The sequence below is a fragment of the Mastacembelus armatus genome, chromosome 15, assembly GCF_900324485.2.
Source record: "Mastacembelus armatus chromosome 15, fMasArm1.2, whole genome shotgun sequence".
Lineage (NCBI taxonomy): Eukaryota > Metazoa > Chordata > Actinopteri > Synbranchiformes > Mastacembelidae > Mastacembelus > Mastacembelus armatus.
This window is the reverse complement of record NC_046647.1, coordinates 9,873,899-9,887,964: the sequence shown is the minus strand read 5'-3', so window position 1 is coordinate 9,887,964 and position 14,066 is coordinate 9,873,899. Positions and strand designations below refer to the sequence as shown.

The 14,066-nt window shown below is 39.5% G+C and overlaps 2 protein-coding genes across 3 annotated transcripts; both read left to right on the top strand.

Annotated features, from left to right (window-relative positions):
- Nucleotides 1-2,453: 2,453 nt before the first annotated feature.
- Nucleotides 2,454-8,674, top strand: LOC113132267 (calpain-2 catalytic subunit-like). 2 transcript variants are annotated; one of them, XM_026310254.2, is made up of 21 exons: nt 2,454-2,832; nt 3,604-3,673; nt 3,846-3,964; nt 4,490-4,623; nt 4,715-4,883; nt 4,995-5,078; nt 5,177-5,262; nt 5,356-5,430; nt 5,629-5,789; nt 5,872-6,041; nt 6,144-6,155; nt 6,314-6,525; nt 6,701-6,737; nt 6,889-6,954; nt 7,046-7,103; nt 7,201-7,265; nt 7,413-7,481; nt 7,579-7,657; nt 7,956-8,072; nt 8,192-8,250; nt 8,336-8,674. In XM_026310254.2, the coding sequence occupies exons 1-21, from the start codon at nt 2,596-2,598 to the stop codon at nt 8,357-8,359; spliced, it is 2,103 nt and encodes a 700-aa protein (XP_026166039.1). In that variant the 5' UTR covers nt 2,454-2,595; the 3' UTR covers nt 8,360-8,674. The 2 variants fall into 2 exon arrangements, with proteins under 2 accessions (XP_026166039.1, XP_026166038.1); XM_026310253.2 differs by having other exon boundaries at nt 5,872-6,155.
- A 2,454-nt stretch (nt 8,675-11,128) lies between these two features.
- Nucleotides 11,129-13,404, top strand: cfl1l (cofilin 1 (non-muscle), like). Its single transcript, XM_026310266.1, has 4 exons — nt 11,129-11,245; nt 12,088-12,374; nt 12,551-12,627; nt 12,740-13,404. The coding sequence occupies exons 1-4, from the start codon at nt 11,243-11,245 to the stop codon at nt 12,844-12,846; spliced, it is 474 nt and encodes a 157-aa protein (XP_026166051.1). The 5' UTR covers nt 11,129-11,242; the 3' UTR covers nt 12,847-13,404.
- The last annotated feature ends 662 nt before the right edge of the window (nt 13,405-14,066 follow it).

Here is a 14,066-nt window from a genome sequence, read left to right as displayed (position 1 = left end):
TCTTAATAAATAATGTGGTCAGCTACCTGCAAAAACAAATAGTAGCTTAGTTTTTTTCCACAACCTTACCACCTGCTGCCATCTGTATCCAACAGAATAATACACAAGTAAGACAAGTTTTGCATGTTTAAAATGACATGCTCTTAACACAGCCCTGGCAGAGCACCACTAACAGAGCAGGTGTCTGTTGATGTCTGCAATTTATAGATTTTAGTCCAAGCAGACTTTGTAGTTATAAATAAATTTAAATTCTTGCTGATTTTTGTAATGAATTCATTTTTGAGCGCTCATGTCATGTGACATGGCTTGTTGAGAGTCCACTGTCTTATGTGCCTACAGTGATTCAGCTCTTTCTGTTATGAGCAGTTATGGACATTAAACAATTTGTAAAATGTCCAGTAAGTAAGTAACTAAGTATTTAAGTAACTAAGAACAGCTCCAACAACCACTGATCAAGAGCCACCTGTGTTAGGGACTGGTGTATAGGTGTGATGAAGGAGAGGTAAGGACCCAAATGCGGGACACAAACGGGCTTTATTGCCAGGGTTCAGGTACAAAACACAAGATATATTATCACCGCCGCTCGGCGGGCAGGCAAACAGGCGAAACAGGAAACATGGACACTGCTGACACTGCTGGAAACACCATGCAACGAACAATGCTCCGACAAAGAACAAAGGAATATAGGGGACATATAAAGACACAGAACCAAGGACTAATTAACACGGGTGAAACTGATCAAACTAATGGACAAAGCTACCTGGGATTAACATGGGGCCAGGAGGAACTAAGACACCAAAATAAAGGACAAAAAGGAAACAGAATCCTAAGGTCCTAACAACCTGGGCCAGCAGCAGCCATCACAATGTGAAGACACTAGCATACAAACAACCAGGGGCACCAGACCAGCCTGACATCAGTTAAATATATTGAAGAAAAATGTAGAAGTCTGTCTATGGATTTCAGTCAGAATCGCAATCTGATGACAGTCAATAGATTGTTTGGTCACTGCCAATCAACAAACCACACCCTCAGATTAAAGCAGCAAGGTGGCACTTGAACCTCACTGTCAATGTTTCATTTCAAATCCACCAAGACAATATAGAGAGTCAAACGAGCAAATGTCACACATTACAAATGGCCTACTTATGAACTACTACTGCTATAATAACAGCTATTTAGAATAGAGCAGTGCAATATCTTCTACTGTGCTGAATATCATACATAGTGTTCACTGTGCACACAATATGCACCTTCTGAGAATCACTATAAGCCTAAGCCCGAAGAGCAGAGACACTATTATTACGGGCATCATTTCCCATGGTATGTTCACAAACATGTTCACAAACAAGACTGTGTACACATACAGCATTCAGCACTCTATGACCCACCCTTCTACCCGCTTCGCAGAATAGTGATGACAGTGAGCTTTTGATGTGCTATAGTTTTTACAGGACATCATCCCATATGTCCACTGGGCGTGGAAGACTAGTGCAGAAGAAATGTACTTTCAAAGAAAGTTTGCTCTGAAAACAAGAAAGGTACTGACAGTCTACTGACACCACTGTCATGACAACAATGAACAGTTCTTTACCTTCAACCCTGACACACATACTACATCTCGATCTTATCACGTTTTCCACCTCACTGGACCAAAGCATTATCACCAGCCACCAACACCAGCGTCTGCTTTTAAGTGACTCCTCTATTGGTGTAGTAACTAATTTCACTACCTGTTATGCCGTTCTTTAGTTTGTATGGTAGTAACACATCAGACATCTTGTAATAAAATGAACATGATTTCAGTGTTGCATTTGATGGATGGTTCTCAGTGTAGCTGGGACCTAATGCAGCTCATTAAACTGAATTTGAGAAGTGTTTGACTACGGATTAGCTTTGCTGTGTACTTGTTATAGCGGACATAAGAACAGAATAAGGATATTAAATCACCCTTAGGCTTAATGTACTGCACTTCATGGCTTGATGGATGCAAACAGCCACTAGGCTTTGTGTTGCAATGCTATTATTATCCCACTCTTGGTCTTGGTCTATTTAACAGTTGCTTCATTAGATGCCTGTCAGCTTTCACAACTCTCATCTGCATATAATACCTGGATTTGTCTTGTATTTTTGTGGGATATTTATGTTATAGATTTTTAGAGAGTGCCTAATGCTTTGATATCTATTAAATAAAATTAAGTTTGTTTCCTCTGCTTTTAGGGTGGGAGACAATAAATACTCAGATAATTCAGACAAATCATAATCAAAATGAGGCAATGCGAGTAGAGCCTCAAGTTGCTTATTCAGTAGGTGTGTCCGTGTTTGTGTTTGAGATGTGGTCACGGCCTTGTTGTTGCAGATTTGCTTAGGGCTGTTGCTGACTCCTTTGTTTGCCTCACCTGTCCGTTGGAGGCCCCTCCCTCTCTGTGTCCCACACTGTCCTCTACAGTAGCTGCCACAGGTAGTTACTCTAGAAAGAAGCCTTTGACAGAGACACATTTGGGCTGTGTTCAGCAGGTGGAAGATCACTTCTCAATCAAACCCAACTCTGCTCAAAGAAAGGAAGTATATATTCTGTACAACTGAAAGGTGAGGATGGCATCCACAGCAGATCGCCTGGCCCGTCACCAGGACAGGGAACAGGGAATTGGAACCAACAGTTGTGCAGTGAAGTTCTGCCAACAGGATTATGAGATCCTGCATCAACAGTGTCTGAAAAGTGGACGCCTGTTTGAAGATGACTGCTTTCCTGCTGAGGCCAAATCCCTGGGCTTCAATGAACTGGGACCATATTCATCCAAGACCAGGGGTGTGGTTTGGAAGAGACCAACAGTAAGATTCTTATGCAAAAGCAAACAGATGTGTAATAATGTAATGCCTGTGTTAAATCAACATTGAGGGTGTTAATTTGACACTTAAAATTGCTTATATGGATCCACTTCTCTCAAATAAGCACTTTTAGTGTTGATTTAACACTGGTGTTTTTGCTATGTGTAGTGGGTGACCTGGACACTAAGTATTGAATTATTTATTTATTTATTTCAAATCTTACAAACCTTGCCAGTCCATAACTTGTGGAAGCATAAGTAAAGATGTGTCATTTAAAAAGAACCTGGTCCTTCTTACTGCACCTGTATCTGCCAGTCTTAGAAACACACGTAACATGAAAAATCACAGAAAGTTGGAACTATGCCCCAAAAATGCCTGCAATCATTGTAATAATCAAAGAAGCTACAAGTGTTTACTCAGCAGGCTGTGATGCCTTGTTCTGCTTTTTCTGCATTTACTTACATCTCTTTGTGTGTTTAGCTGTTTGTGAATGAACCAAAGCTGATTTGAAATAATTCATGATCCCCCATTTCTTCATAATTCATAGGAGTCCTCTGCATGAATCATTATATTATAATATACTATAATAATATATTATTATAGGTTGTATTTTCTACTACTATCTCAATGGCATGATGCATCAATGTGCAATGACTTTTCTATTTATTCTTAGTCTAAAATAATCATTGGGTAAAATAATTGTTATAAAAATAAAAACTGTACTACCCAAACCTACGCTACGCTCCAATGACAGAATATTTAACTCCCCCTTAGGAGCTGTGTTCCAACCCACAGTTCATTCAAGATGGAGCCACAAGGACAGACATTTGTCAGGGAGTTTTAGGTAAGTGAGGAGGTGAGGGTAGAATGACTGAATGACCAGATAGATGGATGAATGATGTGTTGTTTTGGTTTTCAGAAGGGAATTGTCACTGTAGGAGTTTGTTGATACTCTTTTGCTGTGGTAAATACCACATGTTGCCTAATCTCAGACCATGTCTGCTTTTACTGTACAGGTGACTGCTGGCTTCTGGCTGCCATAGCCTCTCTGACTCTAGACAAAGACATCCTGGCTCGTGTGGTGCCCCCTGAACAGAGTTTCACTGAGGATTATGCTGGAATATTTCACTTCCAGGTCAGACTTTTTTCTTATTTTTACATTCAATTTTATTCCTTCAACATCAGATCATAAGAATATTGAGTAATTAAAATTGAAACTTGCATGAATTCTACAATTCATCTGGTGCCACCAACACTGTAAATCAGGATCAGATCCCCTCATATGTTGTCTGCAATTTCAGTCCATCAATTCAACAATAAATGCATTATACCAAAAACATGCTCTATTGTTCCCTCGTCATATTCAAAAGCATGTGTCTTGTACCGGTATGCACATTTTCAACAGTCCCTCTAGCACCACCACCAGGTAAACATTGAGGTCATCTACCGACTCAAGATCCATCAACCTGCAGCTAAGAACAGCAAACAGTCTGACACTATTTCATGATAAAAATGAAAAGGTCTACATTTTTTGAGTTTAATTTGAATCTCAAAGTGATTCAGTGACATCATATCGCCTGAGGTGTGACAGAACATGAGCCTGGCAGTTAAAGAAAAATCTGATGGTGCATTTACTGATGGCAATATCTCTGTCTCTCAGTTCTGGCAGTTTGGTGAGTGGGTGGATGTGGTGGTTGATGATCGTTTACCCACCAGAGATGACAAGCTGCTGTTTGTTCATTCAGCTGAGGGCTCGGAGTTTTGGAGTGCATTGCTGGAGAAGGCTTATTCTAAGTATGGTCTTTTGTTACATTAAAACACTGATGTAGTGTAAATGTGCAGTACATAGCTGGTCAATCTATTCACATCCCTCTCTGTCTGACAGGGTCAATGGCTGCTATGAGAACCTGACAGGCGGAAATACTATTGAGGGCTTTGAGGATTTCACCGGAGGAATTGCAGAAATATACAGACTAGACAAAGCACCACCAAAGCTCTTCCACATCATGCAGAAGGCTTTGAGTCTGGGTTCACTGCTGGGCTGCTCTATTGATGTGAGTATTATTTTCATACTGATTTGCATGCCAGTTGACAAAAAAAAAATGCCAACAATAATGTAGTACAGGTGGAAACATGTTGAAATGTTGGTTCTTGTTGCTTTTCAGATCACCAGCGCCTATGAGACAGAGGCAGTCACCGCTCTCAAACTTGTCAAAGGACATGCGTACTCAGTCACCGGTGCAGAAGAGGTGCACAGTTTATTGACAGTGTATTAATGCTATCAGCTGCTGTTGTTTTGTTTCTTTTGTCTGAAAGTTACATTGATAACTCTTTCTTTCTCCTCCAGGTTCATTACCGAGGCAAACCGGTTCAGCTGGTGCGCATCAGGAACCCTTGGGGTCAGGTGGAATGGACAGGGCCTTGGAGTGATGGGTAAATAATGACATTCAATATTCATAAACCATCAGCTGTCACTGCTTAATTCCAGGATTTTCCTAAAGGCATGACTGTTTTTTAAAAAATTAGATCCAGTGAATGGAACTACATCACTGAAGATGAGAAAGCAAAGCTGAGTCGTGTGGATGAAGATGGAGAGTTCTGGTAAATATTGAACCTTCTGTTTACATTACCATAAATGTAATATTTTAAATCAGTGTTTATTTTCTAACGTGGGTTGATAATTTCCTACATTACCAAAACAACTACCAAGACTCAAACCAAGGCAAAAACAGTATCGGAAAGTTTCAGCTTTAGAAACTACACTATTTTCCTCATTAAGAAATGTGTTCCTCTCCACAGGATGTCCTACTCAGACTTCATCAAGCATTTCTCCAGGCTGGAGATCTGCAACTTGACCCCAGACACGCTCACGAGCGATGATGTGGGCCGCTGGAGCCACCATCAGTTTGAGGGGACGTGGAGGATTGGCTCCACTGCTGGCGGCTGCCGCAACAATGCAGGTAAAACAGGAATCGTACGCATTGCATCTCATGTTACTTACTGCTTCATCTACAAAATGACACTGCTGTGTGTGTGTTCCAGCCACGTTCTCATCCAACCCTCAGTTTGTGGTGCGTCTGGAGGAGGAGGATGATCAACCTCTGGATGGGAAGCATGGATGCACATTTCTGGTGGGGCTGATGCAAAAGGAGGGACGAAAGCAGAAGAGGCTTAATCGTGACCTTGAGACCATTGGCTTTGCCATTTATGAGGTGTCTCAGAATAATTTGATATTTTATGTTGAATCAGTATATTTAACTTTTTTCAATAACCGACTGATGTTCTATAATACTTTCTGTGTTTCCTTTTTACAGGTCCCAAAGGAGGTCTGTATTTGTATTGGTACATGCCAGGAATGATGCCTTGATTAAAACTGACATCAATTTAATACATAATGGTCATTACAGTTATCAGAGTATTGCTTGATTTTACTGTGACAATATATTTGACATTCCAGTCATAAAACTATTCTGATAATCTTCAGTACCAAGGCTGCAACAATGTTCGTCTGGGTCCAGACGTGCTGCTCCGGCAGAGAGCTGTAGCGATGAGCAGCTCCTTCATCAACACACGTGAAGTGTGTGACCGCTTCAGGCTTCCTCCAGGGGAATATGCCATCATCCCCTCTACCTTCAACCCTCACAGGAACGGCACCTTCATTCTTCGGGTGTTCTCAGAGAAACATGCTGTGACCAGGTATCTGTGATACAGCGACAGTGATTGTTGTCTTCAGGGTTAATCTTTGCAGACACAAAGTAAATAAAGCTCAGAAGTCACAATACTCTGAAAGTCATACTGCCAACTTTCTGTAAATGTTGTTTTCTTTCATGCAAAAAGCCTCTACTCCAACTTTGCATTTCTATTTTGTTAGTCCACTGGAGGAGAAGATTGGTGTTAAAATAGATGAGGTAAGAAAATGCACATGGTAATTTGCTTTTGCTTGTGAAATAGTGAGTAGGGTATATTAAAATTCACCTTCACAGATGTTTTAAAATGCCTGGAATTTGAAGATCCAGTGCTTTTAATTTGACATTAGTGACACAGGCCTTTGTCTCACAGAAAGAGATATCTGAGAAGGATGTGGACCCTCATTTCAAGCGTCTCTTCAAGCAGATTGCTGGCAGTGTGGGTAGAAGGACAGTAAATTAACTGTTTAATCAACTCTGAACCAAACAAAGAATTATAATTCAGGTAATCATTAACATTTTTTCAACAGGACATGGAGATATCAGCTTTTGAATTGGTTGAAATTTTGAACAGAGTTGTCTCTCAGAGTAAGTACATTGAAAAGTTTGATTGCTTTAGGCAGAGCCTCTTTGTTTTTACTACCATAAGAGTTGGCACCAGTTCTTATTTGTCACTTTCTTACAGGGTCTGATATCAAGACAGATGGCTTCAGCCTTAGCACAGGGCGCCTTATGATCAGCCTGCTGGATGTATCCTCTTAAAAACTGAAAATTGAAAGATACATTGATTTATATATATATATATGTATAATTTTGGGCTTAAGAGACAAACAATCGATAAATGGTTAATCAAAATGTGCACAGGGTGAGCTTTGTAAAAACCTTAACCTTCTCCAGAAAAATGAAAGTAACACACTGGGACTGACTGAATTCCACTTGCTATGGACAAAAATCCAGAAATACCTGGTAAGTTGTAAATAATGTAGTTTGAAATAAATGTTAGTCACGTTGAAATATCTAGCTGCAACTGCTAACACAACACATGGGTGCCTGCGTCACATAGGAGATCTTCAAGAATCACGACACAGACAATTCTGGTACCATGAGCTCACACGAGATGCGGGATGCTGCCACTGAAGCAGGTAACAAACACCATGAGGAATCTCATACTAAATACACGTGTATGAAAAGGGTATAAATTTAAACAATAAAATAAGGGAATTGAGATTCATCTATTTAATTAATGTGCAATGTTCCACAGGAACAAAACAAGTACGGCTGAGGGTGTGTGTAACATAACATTAACCATTATCATCATGATGATATCCAACACCTTTTTAAAAAACTACACTTCCCCATGAGTCTGAATGAATCCACATCATTGAAACTGACCAGACTAGCAGGAAACAGCAATAAGTGATGGCTGTTTTCATTCCACAGGTTTCACTGTCAACAGTGCTGTGCTGCAGGCCATTGTCACCCATTACGCTGATGAGCAGTACGCCATAGACTTTGACAGTTTTGTGAGCTGTCTCATTAAACTGGAAATGCTCTTCAGTAAGTATCAGCAAACACAACAAAATCACTGTAATGGACTGTATCTCATATGTGTGTGCAATATAGTGTTTAGCTGTTGCATATTTACCTTACCAAATGTTTTTGTGTCTCTCAACCAGAGATGTTCAAGGCTCTGGAAAAAGGTGACTCAGGGAAGATTGAGTTGGACATGCAACAGGTTTGTGAGACAATAGCAAAAGCTGCTGGTTTGGCAGAACTTCTAGCTTAGACAGCTTGTTGTATAATATTGTTCCCTTTTACAGTGGCTGTGCCTGGCAATCTACTAACTCCGGAGACAACACAAGCAAGAACCCCATTGGATTATCTGCCCAAAGAGGGAAGTCAATCAATTAACACTCCATAGCAACTCATATTTATTTTTAGAAACTAAGTAAACCCAATGATAAAGACATTTCAGATCAACTATACATCCCAGAGATTTTTGGATGAACTGTATCATTCCAGTTTTGAAATTATTTTGAAAATCTTAAAAAAAAAAAATCAGTATTTCATCCAGTGATTTAGGTTTTTGGGGGTTTTTTTTGTTCTTTTAACTGTTGCAAACCTCTGTCAAATGATAGAAAATAAAGAAACTAAGGAACTTTGGCCTCTGACTCTGTTTATAAAATCTTGCACAGATCACCCAAAATAAATGGTTAATCTCAAATATATCAGTGGCATATCGGTACAGTCAGTTTGTTTTCACAACCAGGATTACGAGTCGCTGAGGAGAAGCTGTGTGGAGAGTGAACAGCTGTTTGAGGCATGAAGATGAGCGCTTTGAGCCTGTGTTCTCTCCCTTATACGTCAATGAGCTTGGAAGAAATTCCTAAAGAGGTTGGGGGAGAGGCCCATGGTGACTACAGTAGATAGATGAAAACATCTGGTCAAAATATGACTGATGACATGTGTCTGCAGTTACAACACAAGATTCAGTCACTGTGTTTTGAAAAAGTGATCAACTTGCCCCTTTCTGAATTATATGTATATATATATATATATATATATACATATAATAATATATATATATATATATATATATATATATATATATATATATATATATATATATATATATATATATATATATATATATATATATATATATATGGACAGATCCCCAGCCTATCACAGGGCTGACAAATAAACAGTGTTTATCTTTATGTGTGGAGTTCCTAAAATCTTCGTACATTCATCTTCCACAAGTTTGACAAATGTGTAACTCTTTGTACATATTGACCCAGATGATGTAACACACATCCCATGTGACATTAACCAAACTTAGATAGCAGAGCCAGTGCTTTTAATTTACCAGCAGATGTCGCAGTCCATAGATGTGTGTTTTCTGCTTTGGAGTCTCTGACTGAGCTGTGGGCAGACCTGCAGCAGCATGAAGTTTTCAGCTCACATAGAGCTATGCAGCAGTCATTTCCTGCCCTGTGTTTCAGGGTTTATTTCCCCTTTTGCAACTTTGAAAACCTGCTACTGGCCTATCTCATCACAGTGCCAGTGAAAAAACCTGAAGAAGCAAACCTCAAGGTGCCAAAAAAGAGCTTTCTGCAACCAACTGTCGTTTGCACGTTTGCTAAACAGACTGTCAACAGTTTGACATTCATAAATGGCGCTACATTATTTATTATTCATTATTTTATTACAGTTTTCTTTTTTGACTTTAGTATATTTTCCTTAAGAAGTAGTAGAGGCCAGTGTGTGTAGCAGAAGAGCTACCAGGCATGATGTGGTGACATCTCTGCTTTTTGGAACAGGATATAGGGCGGGACTCTGTAAACCACTAGTCCACACAGAGGAAGCAAAGCCACCGTGATGCTGAAACAGACTATCAGTATATAAAAATAGCTGACAGGCCCAAGCTCTCTTGCTTTCCAAGGTGTTTCAAACTGGGCAAGGGTCATGTTTATGTTTTGTATTAATCAGAATATTCAAACAAAACAGACTAAAATCGTGAAATAAATGTACAGGCATATTGTGTGGGACCAGAGGAAAGTAGCAGGGGGCAAACTTTCCCTTCCTGTTAACTAGACCCCTAATCCCTACCTACACCACTGGACCTCATAATAATTTCAGGTTTCTACATTGTATAATTCAAAAGATAGACATGGAAAAAGCAATTATAGTTTCACTGGATTGATGTGCTTAAGTAGTAAACAAGTGTGATATTTGCTGTTTAGTGTGGGCCTGGACTGAAACCAATGATGCCATAAATGAGATAAGATGAATATTTAGCCTCACAGTGGGGAAATTCACAAAGCTACAAAGCAGCAAAGGGTTATACACAGGTCTAAACATAACCAAAACAAAACAAAAACAAATATTGCACACTTTTATGCTGAATGTTCCCATTTTTACAGTTTACAGATGTATGGGGTCAAATAGGGGATGGGGGAGGGGTCTGCAGGGAGCAATGCTGGTTGCACAGGAAGGAAGGATGTCTGGTAGTGCTCCGTCAGCGTCTGGGGGTGCATGAGGTGGATGGCATTCTCCAGATATGATCCTATCTTGGCTGACATCCTCCTTAGTCTCCTTGCCCAATCTTATTTAACCAGTCTACTTTATGGGTGAGGTGAACATCCAGGTACTTATAGTAGTCCACTCCCTCAAGATCCATTCCCTGGATGTTCCCTGGGGTGTCTGCACCTGCAAAAATCCACCACCAGCCCTGTGGAGAAATCCTCTGAGTACATGTACCCTCATCCTACCTTTTACCTTATAAGGCAACTCAATTGTAGCAACAGATGATTGAAAATGTGGACTGATTTGTTCTCCATATATGGGTGTTATGTGCTGCGCCTACCTATGACTGGCTCAAGCTTACCTGGGGTTTATACAAGGCAGGGATTATCTCTACCTTTACCTGACTAAAGCACACTAAAAGGGGGAAACGATTTCTATACTGTGCCAGACAATGAAGTAAATTCATCCACTGATTTAGGCTCCAAAACTAATGTGATCAAAATGCAAATGCTGAGGTTGCAGCTGAAACTGTTTCACACCTGAGAAGAGGGGGCGGGTCTACTTTGGGAGGTGTGCTCATTTACCACACTTCCTCATCTGTCAGTCACTCTGCTCTACTTCCTTAAGAGCCTTCAGCATTTTCACTGCTGCTGCCATTTTTTCTCAGCTGCGTGTTTCGCTCACACCTCAGAAGCAAAATGGTGAGTGGCTTTTACAGAGAATTTGCCTGGATTTCCTATTGCTGTATCAGTTTACAGCGTCTTTGTGCTTTGTGTATCCTACAGGATATGTAATCCAGAGATGATAAAACTTTAAAATGCATGCCATTTCCTCATTTTAACAGTATATGTAAAAGGTGTGGAAATTCAGTGATTCCTGTGTGTCATGAATTTAGTGTGATTTGTGTTTGAGAGAAAGGATTGCTGGGTAAAGTGAGAGTTTGGTGTTTGAAAGGGCTTGTTCAAGGTGTGGTTTTTGCCTCCAAAATGGAGGGAGTTTTGTTCCTGGTTCAAGCTTGTTCTGAAAGAATCCCTTGGGTTGGTCTTGTGCTAACTTGTTCCACAATGACTGGAATGTGACACACAAGACCTTCAAAATGCAAAGGGAAGCTACACCCATGGCATGTTCGTGCTAAAAAGTAGCAGAATCTTTGCATACTGACCTGCTCAAATAGCGCTAACACTTCTCTCTGAACTCTAGTTTTGAAAAACTTCCTGTTTCTTTATCTTTCAGTTCTGCTTTTTCATCTCAGAACCAAAGTACAAGTGAACTGTGTCTGCTTGAAAAAAGAGCCAAGGCCCAAAGTCACTAATCTTTGATCTGTCAAATCAGACATTCGTGTGAATTTACTAAATTCAATAATTCAAATGACAATTTGAATTTTTTTTTTTTTTGAAGTTTTTTTTCTTATGAGCTCTCATAAGTGTGGAACATTTATTTATTTTTTTAAATTCCCCAGCACCAAACATCACATGTGAGATAAATGCCTTCCATGTTACATTTTGTAGTAATGCATGCGGTCTTATGTGCTTTCTTGAAACAGGCATCTGGAGTAAAAGTCGCTGACCAGGTGAAGGACATCTACAATGAAATGAAAGTAGTGAAGCAGGATGCTAATCAGAAGGACCGTATTAGGTTAGTGGTGTTTCATATCAAAGACGGTTACATCGACGTGGACAGGCTTTACCGGGAAAGAGATCTGGAAGGGGTGGATGACGTCTTCAAGTACTTCCTGAGCTTGATGGACCCAAAACGATGCTGCTACTTCCTCTACGACTGCCACTATGAGATCAAGGATTCAAAAAAAGAAGACCTGGTCTTTGTGATGTGGTATGTATTTATGTTGCAGCTAAAGCATTGACTACTCCTAAATGTTTCTTTCTAGCTACATCCTCAAACTGCAATCTGTTGACTGGCAGTAGACCTTATGTTCTTAGGATTCATATGCTCCATAATTGTTAAAGTGGTTTGGTGTGGGGTAATGGGATGATTTCTGGTCGTATCAGGGCTCCTGAAGATGCAGCCATCAAGGATAAAATGTGCCACGCTAGTTCAAAAGATGCTCTCAAGAAGATCCTGTCAGGTAAGTTTTTTTTATTTATTTTTTATAAATAATTGCTGATCACTTATGTTTGGTTTAAGCTCTATTGATCATAGTGTGTTTTACTGTAATGAGTAACTCTTGTCTTCAACAGGTATCAAACATGAGCTGCAGATCAATGACGTTTCAGATTTCAACAGGGAGACTTTTGTAGAAAAAATTGGAAAAGGCATAACCAAACTCGAGGGGAAATCCGTCTAGAGAGTGGACGTGAAAAAACAAATCATGTTTCCTCTGATTCATAACAAGGGTCATTTAAAAGGACTTGAGGGGATAAACGCAAAGTTTCAAATACTTTTTTTCTTTGGATTGGTTCAATAAAACTTAAAGGCAGTGTTGGGTCTGGGGATGGGATTCCTGCTACAAACCTCTGCCTGTATTGTAATAAACTGTTCAGTCACACCAGCTTTTTCAGATATAATTTTATTCATTTTGGCAGATTCATACTCTGGTATGATCTTCTGGTAAAGATATTTGAGTAATTTGATATATATTTTTGCTCATTCATCCTGTTCAAAACCTGCATCCTCCAGTATACACCATTTGTCTTCCTTTAGATTGGTTAATAGTGTGTATATACCTAAATACTGTAAAATATACTGGATGCCCGATGAGAATTTAGCAGCTCAAAGCAGCTTGGCCTGTAAGTTTGACAAATCTGTTACACTGTGGAGAATGGTACTTTTACAAATGGAAACAAATGTTTGCAGCACTCTGTGCACTGAGTATTGTCAAATAAATTCAATGAAATGTGTGATATTTTCTGACCATCTTTTGGTTTTGTCCTTGTTATGTGACATTATCAACTTTGGATCAAACACCAATGACCAGACATTACATTACATGCAATGTAAGCAGATTCTAACAAATCTCCAAAAATATTGGTAGCCTTCTGTTGTGCTCCTCAAAGCCATAAGGTTGTTTTCTGTTCATCAGTAATCTTAACATGGGCCCTTCCTAGAAGTGAGTTTCTGAGTGAGTCAGACTAACTCTCTAGTATGACTAGTTAGACTAGTCAGGCTAACTCTCAGTATAGCCTACATAAATGCATAGACAGTATTTTTTTGCAAAACATCAAGTACCTTGAGTATTTTTTTTTTCTTGACAAATATGAACATGTTATACAAAATCACCTTATGAAACTGCTTCTGAGCATTTGTGTTCCTATTTTAACTTTTTTTTTCTTTAAATGCAGATTTTACTTAGCTGGATATTGTCTAAGAAGACTGTTCTTTTGTTTGAAAAAACAAACACACCTGCTTTTTAAGGCTTGTTGGCACTCTGCTTGTGAAAACCTGCACTATGAAATTCATCTGCCCATATTCATGAAGTCTAAGTGCAACCACCATCTTAGAGTCTAATTTTGCACATTACCATCGTGAAATAGGCGTGCCTGTTCGTATTTAATTTCACTGTTGTCT